Source organism: Rattus norvegicus, chromosome 1 (genome assembly GCF_021556685.1).
Source record: "Rattus norvegicus strain SHRSP/BbbUtx chromosome 1, alternate assembly SHRSP_T2T, whole genome shotgun sequence".
In the NCBI taxonomy this organism is placed as follows: Eukaryota; Metazoa; Chordata; class Mammalia; order Rodentia; family Muridae; genus Rattus; species Rattus norvegicus.
In genome coordinates, this window is record NC_141534.1 from 189,974,641 (window position 1) to 189,993,865 (window position 19,225).

At 45.3% G+C, this 19,225-nt stretch overlaps 1 protein-coding gene across 12 annotated transcripts in view; it reads left to right on the plus strand.

Annotated features, from left to right (window-relative positions):
- The window catches only part of Prkcb (protein kinase C, beta), a 331,348-nt gene that overhangs the window by 213,621 nt on the left and 98,502 nt on the right, over positions 1-19,225 (plus strand). For all 12 annotated transcript variants that reach the window (XR_015664618.1, XR_015664941.1, XR_015664781.1 and 9 more), the window contains 2 exon segments: positions 9,379-9,535; positions 10,637-10,771. Coding sequence is in view for 9 of the 12 variants with exons in the window: in XM_087624875.1 (XP_087481001.1) it covers positions 9,379-9,535; positions 10,637-10,771 (292 nt within the window). In the remaining 3 variants the exon portion in view is untranslated.

Sequence of the window (19,225 nt, forward strand, 5' to 3'; positions counted from 1 at the left end):
TGACAGGCAGAAGAGGTTTAAAACTCTGAAATTTAATATTATACTTTAAATAACTCTCAGCTTCCTCTGCCTTGAGCCTTGAGACCTTCAATAAAGAAATTCTCTCTTCTTGACCAATATGCACAGACTTGGTGATATAGTCTCCTGCCAGAGAGACAGGAATACAGCAGCATTCCACCTGCAGAGGCTCTGGAAATGTCTCACTCATCATCCAATGACACAGAGTTAGAGGTTCTTTGGCACCTACAGTTCCCTTGGAGATATGGAACATCTCGGGCTCACGAGATGGAGCTGGGAAGCCAGGTGACTCCTAACAATGGAAATCATGAAATGCCTTCTGTCAGCCGTGGAAGAGGAAGTGAACCAGGAAACCCAATAGAGTGACTGGAAGTGTGAGGCTCAAACTGTGGTCGAAGATCAGAACTGCATGGTGACGTCAAGCTGCTTAAGGCAAGCATCACCCAGGACCTTGCTGAAAAGTGTCCCCCTATGGGCAGGATTTGGAATAAAAGAGAACCAAGTTAATCCCTCTGTGGGCCAAGGGAAAGGGAGCCACCAAGGAGGGGGGCTTGGATGTAAAAAGAGCTCAGAGAAGTAAAACTAGAAAAGAATCCAAACTGTCTGGAAGAGAGGCTTTTGAATGTCCCTATCATATAGAAAAGAAAAATGTCTGAGATGATGAAGGACCTAGGTATTTTGAGTTGATCAATACACAATATATAAACATGCTAAACTATCACAATGCATCCTATAAAGATGTGCAATTATTCTGTCAATAAAAGAATTTCTGAGGGCTCTTGGGAATTCACAGGCGATGCCATCCCAGGCGGAAGCTCAAGGCACTAAATTGGAATGGAAAGAAGCCTCTGGTAACGAGGGATGAATTTATCGCCTCTGACTTTAGGCCGTCCATCATCCTCAAGCTGCTTCCTCTGGGGTTCATTTGTATGAAGATCACGTTGAAAGGATGCTGTTCCAGTCCTGAATTCATCGTGGTTGTTGTACATTTTCACCATACGACTTGGTCTGAACTCTCTCTATGGGGGAAGGAAACAGCATTCGTCGGGCTTCTCCATGAGCTTCGCCTCCTCCCTAATGTCATCGCCCTGGTAACTAGGGTGATGGTACAGTGCAGATACAGAGTGTCTCTCTCCCCAAAAGGCTCGTGTGTTAAAGGTTAGATCCCTTGACAGTTGGGACTATAGATGACAACTATGATCATCATCATGGATCAGCCCACCAATGAGTTCACAGCTGAATGGACTTTTAAGAAATGGGGGCTAGATGAAGGGAATGGGTTCCGGGGACATGACTGTGAAGGGTAAAGCGTCTCCCTTACATCTTCCAGTTTTTCACGCTGGTCTGCAGATGCCATGAAGAGAGAGGCTTTTTACACAACATCCATCTACAGGGTGTTTCTGCATTGCTGTGGACCTGAAAGGAATGGGGCTAGCCCAAGAAATGAGTGATAGAATCGGCCAGAATAAATTCTTTTTCCTTTTAGTTCATCTCTCTTAGGTATGAACATGTGTCTGTGTGTGTGCATGTGAGATATCTATCTATCTATCTATCTATCTATCTATCTATCTATCTATCTATCTATCTATGGGCATGCATGGGTGTGTGTGTACCTGTGAGTGTGTATATATTGTATATGTATTTGTGAGTGTGTGTGTGTGTATAAGTATGTGGCATATGTATTTGTGACTATGTAAATGTGTGTGAGTGTATGCATGTAGTGTATGCATTTGTGAATGTGTGTGTGTTTCAGAGAGAGTATATGTATGAGGCATATATATTTGTGAATGTATGGGGAGGGCATATGAGCATGAGTGTGTCTGAGCCCGTCTGTGGAGATCAGAGGTTGACACTGGGTGTCTTTCTTGATTACTCAAGAGGGTCCCTACTCAACCACCTTACTGTTTGAGATGGGTCTCTCACTGAACCTGGAGCTTGCCAATTTGGTTAAGGTAGCCAGCCAGTGGACTTCAAAGGACTATTTGTCTCCATGGTCTCCTGCTAGCATTGCTCATTTGTTTATTTTTGTTTTGTTTTTTAAAATAATGAAACTGAGGTTCTGAGAAGTCTTTTGACTTAAAGCACCCAGTTAGTACGCTTCATGGAGGAAGGGGAAGTTAAGCTTGGGTCTGAAATTATCCGGCTAGCTACCTCATCCTCCACCTTCTCCTCACCTGCCGTGGCTTGACAGGCTCTTCTCTCAATAGACACGATGACAGTCCCAGCTGGAAGCTTGACTCAACACGGATAATCAGACATGTGACAACTGTGCCTCTGCCAGCAGCCCTGGGAAGCCAGCTGTGCCAGAAGCCTGTGGGGCCCTAACATGCACCAGATGACTTGGTTCTGCATGCCGGCTTCCTGAAGCTCCACGTTTGCTTGCTTTGCAATCAGACACCTACACAGAGTAGCCAGGGAAGTGGTTGGGGAAGGAGAGCCGGAGGTTGTCAGGGCTCACAGAAACACCAGAGAAAGGTGGTGTTAGAAGTGCAATGGTAACAAGGAAGCAGAAATCAAGGAGACACAGACTGTGACAGGAAGGCTAAATTGCTTCCTGTGGAAGGTGTGGCACCGTGTGGGGGACTTTTAGCTCTCTCTTTGATAAACACTTCTTTACGAAAGCATTTTTCATGAATCATCTGAGAGTAAGTTGGGGTCATGGTTCTCACCAACTGTTGTAAAATGTCCCAATGTATATTTCTTAAAAGTAAATATATTCTTCAATATGTTTGTCATATGATTATCTAAATGAGGAAAAATAACATACAGCACTACAGAGCTAACTAAAGGTCTAAGGAAAATGTCAGCCACCAGGACATCCCTGAAATTAGAGGCCAGGACTGGGTAGGAAGAAATGTTTTCATATGACAGTCAGTGTTTGTCCCTACAGGATGGGTTTCATTAAAGGGGTATCTGTTGAAGGAGTTCCACTGGTCTCAGATAGGACATCAGGACTCTGCCCTTAGCATACAGCCTGTTTCTAGATCCTGTAATAAAAATTACAGCATCACAGGAAAGATCCAATTGCCCTGTACTGTCGTTAGGGGAACAGAGGGAAGTCTCCGAAGGCCAGGGCAATGGATTCTTGGATGCTATCAATACACAACTGAATAACATAATTAATAGAAGAATGTATTTTGTGTGTAAGAAATTCAGACTAGAACTGATGTACTGGCTGGTTTTGTGTGTCAACTTGACACAAGCTGGAGTTAACACAGAAAAGGAGCCTTAGTTGTGGAAATGCCTCCATGAGAGCCAGCTGTAAGGCATTTTCTCAACTAGTGGTCAAGGTGGGAGGACCCAGTCCATTGTGGGTGGTGCCATCCCTGGGCTGGTCTTGGGTTCTATAAGAAAGCAAGCTGAGCAAGCCAGGGGAAGCAAGCCAGTAAGTAACAGCCCTCCATGGCCTCTGCATCAGCTCCTGCTTCCTGACCTGCTTGAGTTCCAGTCCTGACTTCCTTTGGTGATGAACAGCAATGTGGAAGTGTAAGCTGAATAAACCCTTTCCTCCCCAACTTGTTTCTTGGCCCCGATGTTTGTGTAGGAATAGAAACCCTGGCTAAGACAACTGACAGGACCAATTTTTTATTTTGCTTCCCACCTCTAAACAGCCCTTTCTGTCCCTTCAGACGTAACCAGTAGTTAAAAATGATTGTGTGTATCTCCTGGGTGCTTACATGTGTGCATACATGTAGGCTTTATAGAAACGTGCTTTATTACACCCCTCTTTAAAACACTGCTTCTCACCCGTCCCAATACTGTGACCCTTTAATATAGTTCCTCATGACGTGGTGACTCCCAGCCAACATTATTTTCACTGCTACTTCATAACTGTAATTTTGCTACTGTTATGAATCTTTTTGTAAATATCGGATATAGGACCCTTATGGGAGATGTGACCCATGGTTGAAAACAAGCACTTTAGAAGATTAGGGGTGGGGGGCTTTTAAAAGGACTTGGTTTTAACATAGTCTCAAAATGACAGAAAAAATGCAAGAATGGCATAACGAGCTCTTGTATTTTCTTCCCCTGACTGGGTAGGAGTGCCTCAGGTGCTTTGTGTCTCTATGTCCCTCATGTGCCTATGTTTTCTACCATCTTCTATATTAAGCAGTTTAAGATAAAGTTATTGTTTTTTCTGAACCACTTGAGAGGTCAGTAAGGGATTGTGATTCCCCACTGACACCAGAATACTTCAGCATGTATTTCTAAGGTCAAAGATGTTCTCTTAAGTGTGCAGTCTAATTGTCCAAATGGGGAAATTTCACACTGGCCCACGCCTGTTACCTAATAGTGCAGATCTCGGTTTCATTCACTGAATCATGCAGGCCTTTTCCTTAAACACTGACTTTATATTGCAATCCCTTCTGTTTCTTGTGTCTTCAAAACTTGCATGTGTGTGGACAACCCAGTGTTTTTAGTGGGTACGAAGTTACCCTTAGTATAGGTGTCCACTAGCTTGTGTAGACCTTTCCCCTGTGCAGGCTGGTTTTTATTCTCTATATTGCAAGCATCCTTCACTTGAACAGTTTGTGGCTGTGGCTTTGAATCACTGTCTCAATGCACATAATGAAGACCTGTGAGGACTCAGAATGTCAAGGAAACTTCCTTTAAAAAGAGTTTCAATTTAATAATAAAAAAAGCCTTGTTATTTATAAAATTCAGTACTGGGACCATAAAACACCATAATTCTTGAGACTTTTTAAAGAATTTTTTTTCTTGCTGAAAAGGAGGGTTAAACTGTTTAGGGAAATTCAATATTGTTGGTGCTGTATCCTCCCACTCCGTGCCAAGGAACCTGCACCAGACTATAGTGGTTTGGCTGGTGTTGATTTGATCTCACCTAGCTTCATGGTCAAAACAAGCCGTGTTTTCCAGCTCAGCGTGTTCTTCTCCTGTGCATTTAGCAAATTTCCACCAGGGGGGATGGGTGCTATTTCTGCTTTATGTGAGGCATAGCGTCCCATCTGCGCTGGCTAGATTTCAGCAAAGATAGTAAAGACACGTTTATCAAAAAAATCAAAGTCGGTCTCGCCAAGTGTGGTCTAGAGAGGTTTGCTTCCTCAACACACATTTGGCCTTCTCACTGCCAGGAAACATGAGCTGACTTTGAAAGGCTTCTGAGGGGACAGGCTTTTGGATCTAAGCCTGGAGCGTCTGTCAACTGCTCACGATCCAGTGGTTTTAAAGTAGCCATCTTCCCGGAGATATGAAAAACAACAGCTCTGAATCCACTGTACACTACTCAGTCCCAGAGAATTTTAGCCGTTTTGATAGACAGGATAGAGTCAAGAAGACAGAAGAGGAAGAGAGTTTGAGAAGGGTAGCCAGAGAGGAATGTTTGCTGCGAGCAGGAAGAGCAGAGGGTGAAGGAAGGCTGCAGTACACTTCACAGCATACTCCAGCAGAGAGCATTTGGTGAGAATCCTAAACTCAAAACAGAGTACAGCCTCCTAATGCTTGTCATCACGGTGTTGGTTTATATGAAGCCCAGGGAAGTGGCCTTCCCAAAGAGAAGAAAAACGAACTATTTCTACATGCGTGTGTCTTGCCAATCAGCCAGATAGACAAGCTTATGGCCCCTCAGAACAACTCCAGTTCATGTTTTCATGCAGATCACTGTGTGAGCAAAGTGTCATTCCCAGACTAGAAACTGGCACATGCTATTTTCCTTGGAAGACTTGAGAAACGAGAGAAAATAACAGTTGGGGAAAGCATCACTCAGGAGCCGTGTTACTCCATGTGTGTTCCATGGGCCAGCAGCCTCCACCTCACCCTTGTTAGAAAAGCAAACGAACACATCTCACTCCAGTCTTACTGAGCCAGCATCAAGTCCATGGGGGTGGGGGTTGGGGGAGGAACAGGAATCGTGGTTGGGAGAGCTTTAGAGTTCTTCTATGCTGAGGTTTACAGAGTCCTCTTGATGAGATTTCAAAAAGGAAGGTCCAATGCATGGTTCCCACAAAGAAAGTAGACCTAGTGGCATAGGCTGTCATCTCTGCTGTTCAGGAGTCAGAAGAAAGAAGATTGTAAGTTCAAGGCCAGTCAGGGAAACTGAGCCCTTGCCTCAGAATAAAGAATGAACAGAAGTTCGGCATGTTGTGAGGTCTTGAATTCAACCCTTAGCATTGCAAAATGAATGAATGAATGAATGAATGAACGAATGAATGAGTGAGTGAATGAATGGCAAGTGTGGTCAGAGGACACTAAGAACAATGAGACAGCAAAGACAGGGTTCATGTTTATTATTTTCTCGGTTCTGCAGCAAATAAATACTCTTTGTTTAAATTTAATAAAATGTTAAATCAACATTTTATTGATCAAGAAACCAAGGCTGAAGGCTTACAGTAAGAGCTAGGCAAGAGCCTGCTCCACAACTACAACACTGTGTCCTGGCTACTGTCTTGATTTCAATGCAGAAGTCAATTATGCTTTTAACAGACTTGGTTTCACATGTTCTTTGTGGACAGGATCAGCATCTTAGGCTCTCCCCAGACTCCATGGAACATACCAGAATATTTAGGGTGTAGTAGGAACCTGTTCACTGAGTTTGGGGAAGTAACCTGTGTCTGAGATGGAGAGCGAATTCAACCCAAGTCTTAGCAGAAGAAAACCCATCCATATCTCTGGTAATCAATCACTCTGTCCTGACACCTATTGACTGTATAACTTCCTGTCCTGCTTCCCTCCCACCCTCCTTCCCTGCTTCCTGCTTCCCCCTTCCGTCCTTTTCCTCTGCTTGAATGTACACACATGCTTCCTCCCACCCTCCCCCTCCCCCTCCCTTCCTCTCTTCTTCTTTTTTTTTTTTAAAGATTTATTTATTGTATATAACTACACTGTTGCTCTCTCCAGACACACCAGAAGAGGGCATCAGATCCCATTACAGATGGTTGTGAGCCACCATGTGGTTGCTGGGAATTGAACTCAGGACCTCTGGAAGAGCAGTCGGTGCTCTTAACCACTGAGCCATCTCTCCAGCCCCCCTTCCTCTCTTCTTTTCTTCTGTTTCTTCATTCTTCTTGCAGCAGTCAGCTGATTGGTTGTAGGAAAATAAAGATATCTGAACTCAACCATGACTTATATTTTTGTCAGATAAGCAAAGTAGAAAGAAATCGGTGAGGAGATTGAGAGTGCTTTCTGGGGAACCAGTCTACTATACCCTAAGATCCATGCCCCATGAATAGAGTGGAAGCAAGAGGGAATAGGGGCTTGGCGAGTACGTGTCCGGTTAAAGACTATGAGTCTGGTCCAGTGAGTTGATGAGTGAGAGAAGACTTGTCACCAGGGGTAACAGAATTCATGACATGGAAATGACATGGTGGTGTAAGACCGGGGTCTGTGACCTGTACCCTCAGTGGTGAAGACCTGTGATTGGGCGGAAATAAACATTATAGGAAGTGAAGGGGGAGGGATACCCACTGTGTTTCAGTCTTTTCACCCTCTTATCTCTTGTTCTTGTCGTCTTGCACTTGTAGAAATCTTGGTTTTCATGTGTTGTTGCACCTGTGGAACACTGAGGGAAAGTGTGGAGTAAAGGCTGTGGGAACGGGCATCACCATCTCAGGCCTGCCTCCTGGGATTGCTTTTTTTTTCCCCCCAAACCTTGACACTGTTATTTCAGCTAGTCCTGACCCTGTCAAGAGATTTTCATGCTATTTCCAGATACCTACAGTGACCTTGTGGTTTTCTTCTTTCACTTGATGAATATATTAATAATAGATTTGCCCAAATGTTGAACCCGTCTTTGTATTTCCAACAGGAGTCATACATTTAAGCAGTTGGTTTCATTCATTTTTAGGCTGAATGTATTCTTGGATTTTCTTGCCTGAGATGGTCAACACTGTCTTTAAGTTGTTTAACACTGTCTTACATTCCATGCAGGCCCTGTTTTCTGGTCCCCTTTTCATGGCTACCTATGTTTCTACCCTTTAAACTGATGTTGATCAGCTTGTCAGTTCTCAGGGCAGACCCTTCTCACTCATCTTCTTTCTGGCCTACAGCATCTTTAGTGATCACCCCTCATTCTCCTTCCTAAACCTTCATGTAGGAGCCTACATCTCAGGTGGGGCCAGCTATAATACCGTTGATATTTTCCTGTCATTCTCTCTGTGGACTTTCCGGATGTTGCCGCTATATGACATATGACTAGCATGTGTACCCTCAGTAAGATGGCAACTCTCTGTCCTTTTCAGCCTTTTCTTTTTACACAAAGGTAGCATTCACAGTGTATAAAGTAACCATTCTCTCTTGTAAAACACACACTTTACTGTACTTTCCATTTACAACACAGCAACTGTCATCTGTCTACTTAGTGAGTTTCATTATCTCTAAAGCAAAGTCTGCACTCATGGGCCACCTCTTCAGTCCCCTTTCCCTCTACATGCAGCAACATCCTCTGTATGTTCTGTGTATGAGAACAGCTTTAGGGAGAAAGGGTTTATTTTACACATAAATCCCATTTGTGGTGGAAGGGGTGATGGAGGAACTCAGAGCATGGCAGACAGGAAGCAGAACAGAGCAGTCACAGGAGTGGCCAGGACAACATCTAGCACTCCAGGATATGCTCTCAGTGACTTAATTCTCCAACCAGTCCCCACCTTCTACAGTTTCACCGCCTCCTCAGAGCTAATTCCTTTTTGTTGTGCATCAGTGGATTAGACTATCCATTCAGTCAGAATCCTTGTGGTCTAATCATCTCTGTAAATGTCCTCACAGATGCATCCACAAATGTACTTTCCTAATGTCCCAGTCCTTCCCGGTCAATTAACCATGTCTCAATGGAGACTGACCATCGTACAGATGTTCCATCAATCGCCCATCAAGAAAATGCCCCCACAGTCATACCACAGGCCATTGGTGAGGGCATTTTCTCAGTTGAGGTTCCTTCTTCCAAAATGGCTTTAGCTTGTGTAAAGTTAACATAAAACTAGCCAGCACACATGTTATGTACATGTGTGAAGATATTCCAAAGAAGCCTTATTTTGCATAATTAATATATGCTAATAAAGATTTTAAGAATAAATTTTAAAAAGCTAATATGGAACAGATTCTACAATCTTGTCAGGTTGTCTCATTCACATGCCTCTAGCTGTTGATAGTAATAAAATTAAAATTCCTGTCAAGCAGGTGTCATTCTCAGGCCCCTGCTGCAGGTGTGATGCCCGGGACCCTGCGGCAGGTGTGATGCCCGGGACCCTGCGGCAGGTGTGATGCCCGGGACCCTGCTGCAGGTGTGATACCCGGGACCCTGCGGCAGGTGTGATGCCCGGGACCCTGCTGCAGGTGCCAAAGGCATCACTAATGGGTACTTAAACGTTTTAGACATTGCTAATGTTGAAACTGCCTTTTGTTTTTCAGTAAGAGATGCTAAAAATCTGGTACCTATGGACCCCAACGGCTTGTCAGATCCCTACGTAAAACTGAAACTGATCCCTGATCCCAAAAGTGAGAGCAAGCAGAAGACCAAGACTATCAAATGCTCCCTCAACCCGGAGTGGAACGAAACCTTCAGATTGTGAGTGGAAATCTCCATGACCCAGATGAGTGACAAAGGCTGAGACAGGCCACTAGGACAGGGGCATTCCCCTCTTTTCCCTCTGCCTCCCTCGTCCTCTTCCATCTGGATTCCAGGATTCTGAGCCAGGAGGAAATAAAAAAGTTAATACAGTTGAGACTGCTGGTAGTGTGGGAAGGTGGGTTGGTGTGTAGCTTGGGTGTGTGCTGCTTGGTGACAGTTAAGTAGTGGGGCATAATCTCTAGGTTATGTAGATGATGCTGTTTGCAGCATACTGGGAGAACTGTATCAGCTTTACTTTAATGTCTTCTCTAATGAGGAAGAGCATGAGGGTCCTCTTCTCAATGTGCCTGGGCCAGTGGTTGTTAATAGTAGCAGATGATATGTCCTGAGCGGGTATGATATACGACCAAGCACTAGTTAGACAATCTGACTAATAATCTCTGGTTAGTTCTTTCCTATTTTATGCATGGGGCTTGCTAAAGAGGTCCCTTGGTGATTAGAAGGCTGAGCAGGATGCAGCGTTCTGTAGTTTGACCCCACAGGTCGTGTTGTAGCCACAGGCCGGTAGCATGGTTCTCAGGAGTAGCCTCATACTCTTGCCTCTTTTTCAGGATAAAGCAAGGACTACCTGAGTCTCTCAGGAATTTGTCACAGAAAAGTGTCCCCTGAGACACTAGCGGGAGGTTTCTCCTTGCAGTCTCTGCTTCATATTCAACTCATAGGTGTGCAAATGCAGACACATGCATGCCCAGTGATGTCTTGGGTATTGGAATTTTTCCCGGTGACTGTCCATGGGAATCAAAACAGAGACAGCAGACAGAGATGGGCCTGCTTTTGTTGGAACTGGCCTAGGTCCCCCACCTGAGCCATGGCTGTCAAACAGAATGAGCCCCAAACCCAGAGGAATAGAAACCAAGTGTGTCTCCTGCAGCAGCTCATGACAGCATTTCTACCTCAGGGTCTCATCCTTTTGTACATTTCGTCTATCTGCTCGAGAAATCATGATGGCCTCAGCTGTCGCTCTCTCTCTCTCTCTCTCTCTCTCTCTCTCTCTCTCTCTCTCCCTCCCTGCCCCCCTCCCTCCTTCCCTCTCTCCAGTCAGCTGAAGGAATCAGACAAAGACAGAAGACTGTCCGTAGAGATCTGGGATTGGGACCTGACCAGCAGGAATGACTTCATGGGATCTCTGTCGTTTGGGATTTCAGAACTACAGAAAGCCGGAGTGGATGGCTGGTAAGAAGGATTCTGCATTGGAAACAACAATTCACTTCAGTCCGTCAGACATGGGATCAGATATGGTTTCCTTTAAAGTTTCAATATGAAAACAGAAGCCCAAGGCGATGACTCACAGCTTGGCTCGGCCTCATCAGTGGGCCTTATTTGGCTCTTCAGTTCACAGAACAGCAATTAGCTGGGACTGGTGGCATGGGCTTTTCATCCTAGCTCCTCAGAAGACTAGGACTGGGGGGATGGCAAGGTAAAGACCTGCCTGGACAGCTTAGTTAGGATTTGCCTCAAAATAAAAAGTAAAAGGGGGCCCAGGAGATGGCTCGGTGGTGAGTCACCTGCCCACATGCACGGTCGTTAAGCGCTTGCTATGTAAGCACAAGGACTTGAATTCAGATCCCCACCACCCATGCAAAAGCGGGCAGGACAAAAGCAGCATGTATCTGCTAGCCCTGCACCGGCATGGCAAGGGGGCCAGAAACTGGGGGGCAGGCAGAAACAAACACACCACTAGAATTCACTGGGTGATGTGTCTAACCAATTAACCTCCAGGTTCAATAAAAGTACCTTCAAAAAGCCAAGTAGAGAGTTATTAAAAGAGACACCCAGCTTCAACCTTTGCCTCCACCAGCGTGCCACATGTGCCCACCATCAGACAAAGCTTTAACTGTGAATAGCTGAGTACCAAGCAAGACACGATTCTCTCTTGGCCACAGTTCTTACCTAGTTTACCACCTCTGCCCTAGGGCACACAGCTTTGTGGTACTAAAGACATCTTGGAGTTTCCCAGATAAATCTGAGCTACCCATTGTCCAATCTTAACTCCTTAAGGAGGTATGTCCTTGTTGACAGTGCCACCCCAGCCTGTCCACTGTCACCAACAATGGTTTGTTCCTTCTGGAGTTTTTTCCTTTGCTCCATTCTAGTGCCAGAACAAAGTGTCCTCATCCAATATTTTCCAACAGGGAAGTGGGGTGGCCCCATGGGGGTCCACTTTACAGTCACCAGAGTAAATGAGTAAGGATCAATGATCTAACCTGGCTTCCCAAACATCACTTTGGGGGAAGTGGTGATTGGAGCTGTTCTTAGTTCTTAAAGATAAATTATCTCCTCTCGAAATTGTCTCACTTAGGGCTTCTTCAGTTCCCAGTGAAAGAAAAGACAAATCAAACTGACTTCTCAAGAAAGAGAACACATCATCCAGCCCACACATCCCCATTGTCCACCTGATAGCCTCCTAGTCCCTGCCCCCTATTTTGATTTATCTTGGGTTCTTACTCAAATGGACAAAACATTCTAATTCCTAGGGGGTGCATCAGGAAAGATGACAGGTGTGTTTTGTGGAACTCATGGGGGAGCGGAGATAAACCTTGAACAACAAATTACTCACAACAAGTCAAAGGCCATGTAATGAGAGAGGTGACATGGACAGGAGCATGCTGAGGTTGCTATTAAACAAAGCACAATTCAGAAGTGGTTAAAGACACCATACTTAGCCGGATTGTGGCGCATGTGTTTAATCCCAGCACTAAGAAGGCAGAGGCAGGCAAATCTCTGTGAGTTTGAGGCTAGCCTGGTCTACAGAGGGACTTCCAGGACAGATAGGAGTAGATAGAGAATCCCTGCCTCAAAATATCCTCTTCTCCCAAAACCCCTCACCATACTTGTAAAGTAATGATCACGAGTCAAGGCTGTCCCCAGCTCACTACTGAGGACCAGAAGCCAACTCCATGGAAAGATTTGATAGACTGATGTCTAGGAAATTGGTGTTTACATTAAATCTCTCTCTCTCTCTCTCTCTCTCTCTCTCTCTCTCTCTCTGTCTCTGTCTGTCTGTCTGTCTCTCTCTCTCTCTCTCTCTCTCTCTCTCTCACACACACACACACACACACACACACACACACACACATGTAAATGAGCAATGGAAACCCAGCCCTGGGGCTCTGTCATCTATTAGCCTGAATCAAAAGATGGACTTAATGCACTTTTCCAGAAGTTGACAGGATGAACTTTGCAGAACAGGGGCCACTGGAACACTGTGACTAAATTAAACAGAGTGACACAGTGGGCGGAAGGAGCTGCTTAATGTGACTAATGCTAGTGTGACATAAAAAGTCCAGTCGTCCTTTCTCCCCTTCATTATTTTGGATGTTTCCCCGCCTCGTTCTTGACTTCATGGACGCACAGACAGGGTGTCCTCCCTCTGCAAGCCCATGATCCCTGGTAGGTAGAAGTGAGGCAGGAGAGTGCATAGTAATGATAATTGTAATAAGAATAGTTACTACTGGGGGTTGGGGATTTAGCTCAGTGGTAGAGTGCTTGCCTAGCAAGCGCAAGGCCCTGGGTTCGGTCCCCAGCTCCTAAAAAAAAGAAAAAAAAAAAAGAATAGTTACTACTGACTGGCTCTGACTGGACGCCAGGCCCTGGGCTGAACACACAGCACAGGAATCATAGGTACGGAAAGCATGGCTTCTTTTGTGAAGACTGTCCTTAGACTTTTTCAGACCATCCGTGTGGCCATGGAGTAGGCTTCTTTTGCTGGTGGTACTTTCCAGGCTTCTCTCCAGTAGAGTAGCCATTCTGAACAGCATCTCAGACCCCAAGAGCAAGTCTGGCCCCACCTTGATTTGAGGCACCTTACTGGCTTCCTGCTTGCACCTCAGGCTCCTGATTTCTTCCTCAGCAGGTACAATGCCTTCCAGCCTCACATCCGGCCCTGTTTGTTTGTTTGTTTGTTTGGAGTTTTTGTTGTTGTTGATCGTGGTGGTGGTGCTGTGTGCGTGTGTGCGTGTTTGTTTGTCCCCCCCACCCCCACCCCCTCGGTGCTTCTGGAACTCCTTATTTCTGAATTTCCTTCACGGAGAGATGAGAGATGGTGTCTCTGCTACAGGTAACCCTCCCTCCTCTAGCACAGCTGCTCTGACAGCACAGTCTACGATGCAGGGAGCCATCCTCCTTCTAACTCCCCACTCCTTTCTTTCCCAGGCCAATTAAGATGTGTGAGGAGCTTGAGTCCATTTCAGAAACAAAGCTGGTTTTTTTTTCTTTTTTCTTTTTTTCCTGCATCTCTAGTTTTGCTCTCTGAGCATTTAGCCCAGCATACACAACAGCCTTCTGCTTGGGTAGCCTGCCTGCTCTACTCAGTTTTAAATGACAACAACAAAAAGACAATTGTTTGCTTAAAACAGTTGTTGACTGAAACAGTTTTCCTGGGAGAAATTTACCAAAAGCTATGCATTTAACCCAAGCAAAGAGAAAGGCAATGGAAAGATGTAAGAGACCTGGATATGATCATCAGAAGAGTTGCTTAGCATGCACAAGAGCCTGGTGCCTGCCCCAAAGCCACTCGTACTAGATATGTTGCCACGGGCCTGTAATTCCAGCACTAGGAATGGGGAGGCAGGAGGAGTCAGAAGTTCAAGATCGCCCTTAGCTATAAAATGAGTTCAAGGTCTACCTGAGCTACAAGGTAGACCCCCCCCTTTCCCTCCCCCCTCCCCTCTCTCTCTGTATGTCTTTCTTTCTCTCAAAAAAAAAAGTAGAATTACTAGTAATATTTTTAAGGCATACTGAACACCGTGTTTCAGCTAGACTAGGCAGGAAATTCCCCAGGTACCTTCTGTCCCTGCTTCCCAGCACTGAGATTACAGCCTACAACGCCACACCCAGGTTGCTTTGTGTAGGTGCTGATCAGGTGCCTTATGCTTGTTCAGGACGCACTTACTGACCGAGCTAACTTCCCAGGCCCCCAGAGAGTCTTTTAACACTCGCCCATGTGAAGTCACAAGCCACCTTGCAAACTCAGTTCCTTCTCCAGTAGGAGGTGGACTCCTCCCTCCTTCCTGCTGTGTCACACAGTTACCTGTTGTGTGATGTTGACAGTGCTCCTCTACATCAGGTAACAGGTCTGGAAAAAGTCCTCCGGCCAAATACGGATGTACAGCTGGTGCCTCTGGGATTCTGTTACAGGAACACACTGTACAGACTTGCCTCGGGGAGCAGTAGCCTAGACCCAAAGCTCAGGGATGCAGAGGGCTCTGCCACCTAGATTTGGGTTAGTACAATCTATGATGGCCAGATCACGAGGAAGTCTACCGAGTGTGTCCTGGTCATCTGGTGATGCTTGACTGGGACTTAAAACCATGTGGCAGAACCCACAGAGGCAGCTGTGGAAGCCTCCAGATGTGCAGCACCTGCCCCCGGCCACTCATCTGCTTCTTTGCTGCCAGCTCTGTACCTTCTGCCAACCCCTCCCCGGTGTGTCTAATTGTGTCTATTAATGCTCTTCCCTTCCTTTTAGTTTGGCTGGAGATTCATCTGTTTTATTTGTTTGGTTTGTTTTCTCCAAAGAATCTGCTCTGGGACTATGTGTCAGTTCTATGTCTGTTTTCTTCTCTTTGTCTGTTTATTTTGCATTTGTCTTTGAACTCCAGTTGAGTATTTTGCTATTTGTTTTTCTCTCCGTACCTTACCCAGTTCTTTAAGAATAACAAACGCTATTGTGGGAAAAGGCAATTTCTGTAAGTTTTGGCGTGTCACATCCTGAGTTCTGTTGCTCTTTCTTGGTCTGGGAAATAAATGCGTTTTTCTTTTTCATTCTTACAAAATTACATGTAGGCACATTTCTTTAACCTGGAGAATTAGCTTTGCATTTAGATATGTGCTCGTGGGGCTGGGAGGAGGGCTCACCAGTTAAGAGCACTTGCTGCTCTTACAGAGTTTGGTTCCCAGAACCCAGATCAGACGACTTACCTCTAACTCTGTTTCCTGGGAAGATTCAATACCCTCTTCTGGCTTTCCTGGGTACCTGCATGAACACGGTGCACAGACAGACAGACAGACAGACAGACAGACACACACACACACACACACACACACACACACACACACACACACACACACACTAAGTCTTCAAGTATCCATTCCTGTGTCAAGTTACAATACAATGGTTTAGACAGGAAATGCAGCTTCTTTTCTCTCTTTAGAAGTTATATCTATTTACTTTATTGTATTATATGTATGAGGGTTTGGCCTACATGTACGGATGTACATATGTTCATCCCTGATATCTGTGGAGGTCAGAAGAGGTTTCTGATCCCCTAGAACTGGAGTTACGGATGGCCGTGACAGCCAGTGTTGGTGCTGGGAGTTGAACCTCTGCAGGGGCAGCCAGTGTTTTGTTTTTGTTTTTTGTTTTTTTTTTTTTTCGGAGCTGGGGACCGAACCCAGGGCCTTGCACTTGCTAGGCAAGCGCTCTACCACTGAGCTAAATCCCCAACCCCACAGCCAGTGTTCTTAGCTACGGAGCCAGGGCTCCAGCCCCTTGCAGTTTGTCTTATTTCCCTTCCTTTCAAGCAAACTCAGTCTACATTCAATGCTCCTAAATATTCTACGGGCGTTTGAATAAAAACCGTATTTGTTGTCTGTAGGATGCATGTTTCAGCGTTGATGAACTGTACATCTTCATGGTGTATGGACCTCTTATGCCTTTATATTTTCATTTTGTTTGCTTAAGCTAAGAGCATAACACTCGCCCTGGCTCTCTCAAACTATCAGAAACTTTTTATTTTCATTTCTAGTGGTTTTGTTTCCTTCTATGAATATAACAACACCACGTTCTGTGTAACTCCTCCTGTGTCATCCTTGTCACATTTGATGTGACATGATGTCATCATTGTCATGGTTGATGTTTCTGATTGTAACCTCATTGATGACAGACATACAGTCACTTGCCTCTTCTTACCATGAAAATCCACAGCGTGGGAACCCTCTGTACTCAAGAGACACAAAAGAACAAAACAGATACGTATCTTCAGCCTCAGGGAGATTTCTCTCTAAGTAGAGAAAAAGAAGTAACATTGTTACATTGGTGGTGAGGGGGCCAGGGCGTGCTCCAGACTGATAAATAAATGCGGTCTGGGGAGTGCTGGGAGCAGGCTTGGTATGTGGATTTCAGGCCCTTTCTCAGGAAAGAATTTACTAGCAAGGTGACATTTAGCAGGGGCCTAAAGGGAGGAGGAATTGGATCCTGCTGCTTTCCAGGGAGAAAGCAGCTTACTCCAAGGCCCTGAGGCAAGCCTGTGCCTGGTGAACTGCAGGCATCTTTAAGCACTGGTGAAGCGAGGGCTAGGTCAGCAAGGAGAAGGACTGTTGGTGTGTGTTCTGAGTGAGGAAGCTGAGGAGACCTAATCTGCTCCTTCATCTTTCTTCTCTGGCGATGCACCTTGTAAAATAAAAATAAAGTCTCACATATTATGAACCTGTCCCCATCACTCAATAACCTTGGCTACATCATTTTTTAAGCCTGTGTATGGGTGTAGTGTGCATGCCTGTGTATATGCATGTTTATTTGCGTGAACATTCACGAAGGGGTGGTGTTTGTGTGCCGTAGCATGCATGTGGTGTGGAGGTCAGAGGTCAGTTTCTGGTGTTGGTCATCATTTTTTTTTTCATTTTGTCTAAGGCAGACTCTGGTTCATTGCTGGGTACACCAAGCTAGGTGACCTCTGAGATTCTAGGAAGATAAAGTTACAGATCCAGGGCCCAGTCTTATGTGGGTTCTAGGGCTCCTAACCACACCCTCTTGATGGACAAGCAAGTTCTTTGTCTTTGAGCTGAGCTGCTGTCAAACATGCTTTCTTTTTCTTGCTTTCTTGCTTTGTGTGTGTGTGTGTGTCTGTGTGTGTGTGTGTCTGTGTGTGTGTGTGTGTGTGTGTGTGTTTCTTTTCAGACAGGGTTTCTATGTGTGGCCTTAGCTGTCCTGGAACTAGCTCTGTAGACCAGGCTGGCCTTGAACTCACAGAGATTTGTCAGTCTCTGCCTTCCAAATGTCAGGATTAAAGGTGTGCACCACCACTGGCCAGCTCCAAACACCATTTCTTATAGCTTCATGTGACCCATTTTGTAGATCTGCTCCCATGAGACAGTCATTTATTGTAAGGCAGGAAATGCATATCTATAAAAATAATAACTCATAACAACAAACTGGAAGCTCAACTCCTAAGTGTATACAGTTTTAATTATGTCCTAATAAATCCACAAGACTGAAATTGATGGCTCTGAGAATGTGTGTGTCAGTAAAATGTTTGCTAACACATCCTGTATTTTTTTTTAAAAAAAGATCTCCATCTGATGAATGCATGTCAGTATTATTCATCTTTACACGTCAACTCTCAGTAACGTATATGTCAAACACTCAAACCAAGGATCGTACACATCTGTAGTTCCAATTGTGCTGAGACATTTGCAGGCTATTTGTTTATATTTGTAAGGGTTTGTGCTTTTCTCGTTGACTCCTAAGAACTGTCTATAGGGCTGTCGTTCAGTATAGAGCACTTGCCTAGCCAGCAAGGCCTGCGTTTGGTCTCCAGCACTGCAGAGAAAAAGATTCTCAGTACTGAGGACGTTGATGTTTCCCCAACACGTGCGTTATGAAGTTCTGCCCATTCATGTGAAATGCCACTTTCCTTCCTATGTACTTCTCTTAGTGGACAGAGAGTGTCTGCGTAACTCTAGCCTAATATGGTAAATATCAAGGCGGCGAGCAGAGACATTGCCCCGCTCCATTCTCTAATTCCCTAATTGTCTGAATTACCCATCCTGTGTTCATGTCCCCAGTGGATTCTGAAACTCAGTGATTGGATTTTTCTTCTGAAACCATCTTTCCTAATTTCACATTGTTCCCTTTCCTGTCTCTCTTGACTCTCACGGAAAATACGGATGAGACATTTTGTAGGACTTTCCTCCTGCAGCTGCTCTCCCGGGTTGTCTGATCTACCACATCCATGTTTTTTTCACTGGGTTTACGTGTGTCCTGCCACCTCTATCTCTTCTCGTAGAAGGATGAGCACAGAGGTGACCAGTGTCCCTTTCCTAGTCCCTCAGATCCAGATAAGAGAGCCAGGAGCCTTTTGTAATTTCACCCGTATCAGATATACTGTTCTCTGGTGGGGACCACAGGTAGAGATTTGCTACACAGGCAAGAGTCCCTCCTGAGGGGGAGGTGTCCTCCTTTATATACTGTAAAGTTCTGTGCACATTGTCAAGCTGGACAGAGCCCCTTTTCTTTTCTTCTAGGATACAGTGTCCTTTCCTGGGCTCAGCAGAAGTGCATATAAGCTGGGTCTATCCTCCCTACACTGCTTGTGGCAGGCCTGCTCCAGGAGCTGGCCCCTCCCCCAGCCTCCTGGGTGTTGGGTTCTCATACACCTTGCTCATCTGATTCAGGCTTGTGAGTAGCTGGGGTTCACACTACCTGTGAAAGCCAGTGAACTGTACTTTCTGAAATGTGAGACCCAGCATCACTTTGGATGCCAATAGTCACAGTGTGGATTGTACTGATGTACATCTCAGTACTGTGCGGGGAAGGCCCTGGATGTAGATGCCTAAGATGCTGTGACACTCACCCTTGGCTGGTTCCATCTAGGGTGGGGAAGCCTCATGCTAGACTGTGGGAACACC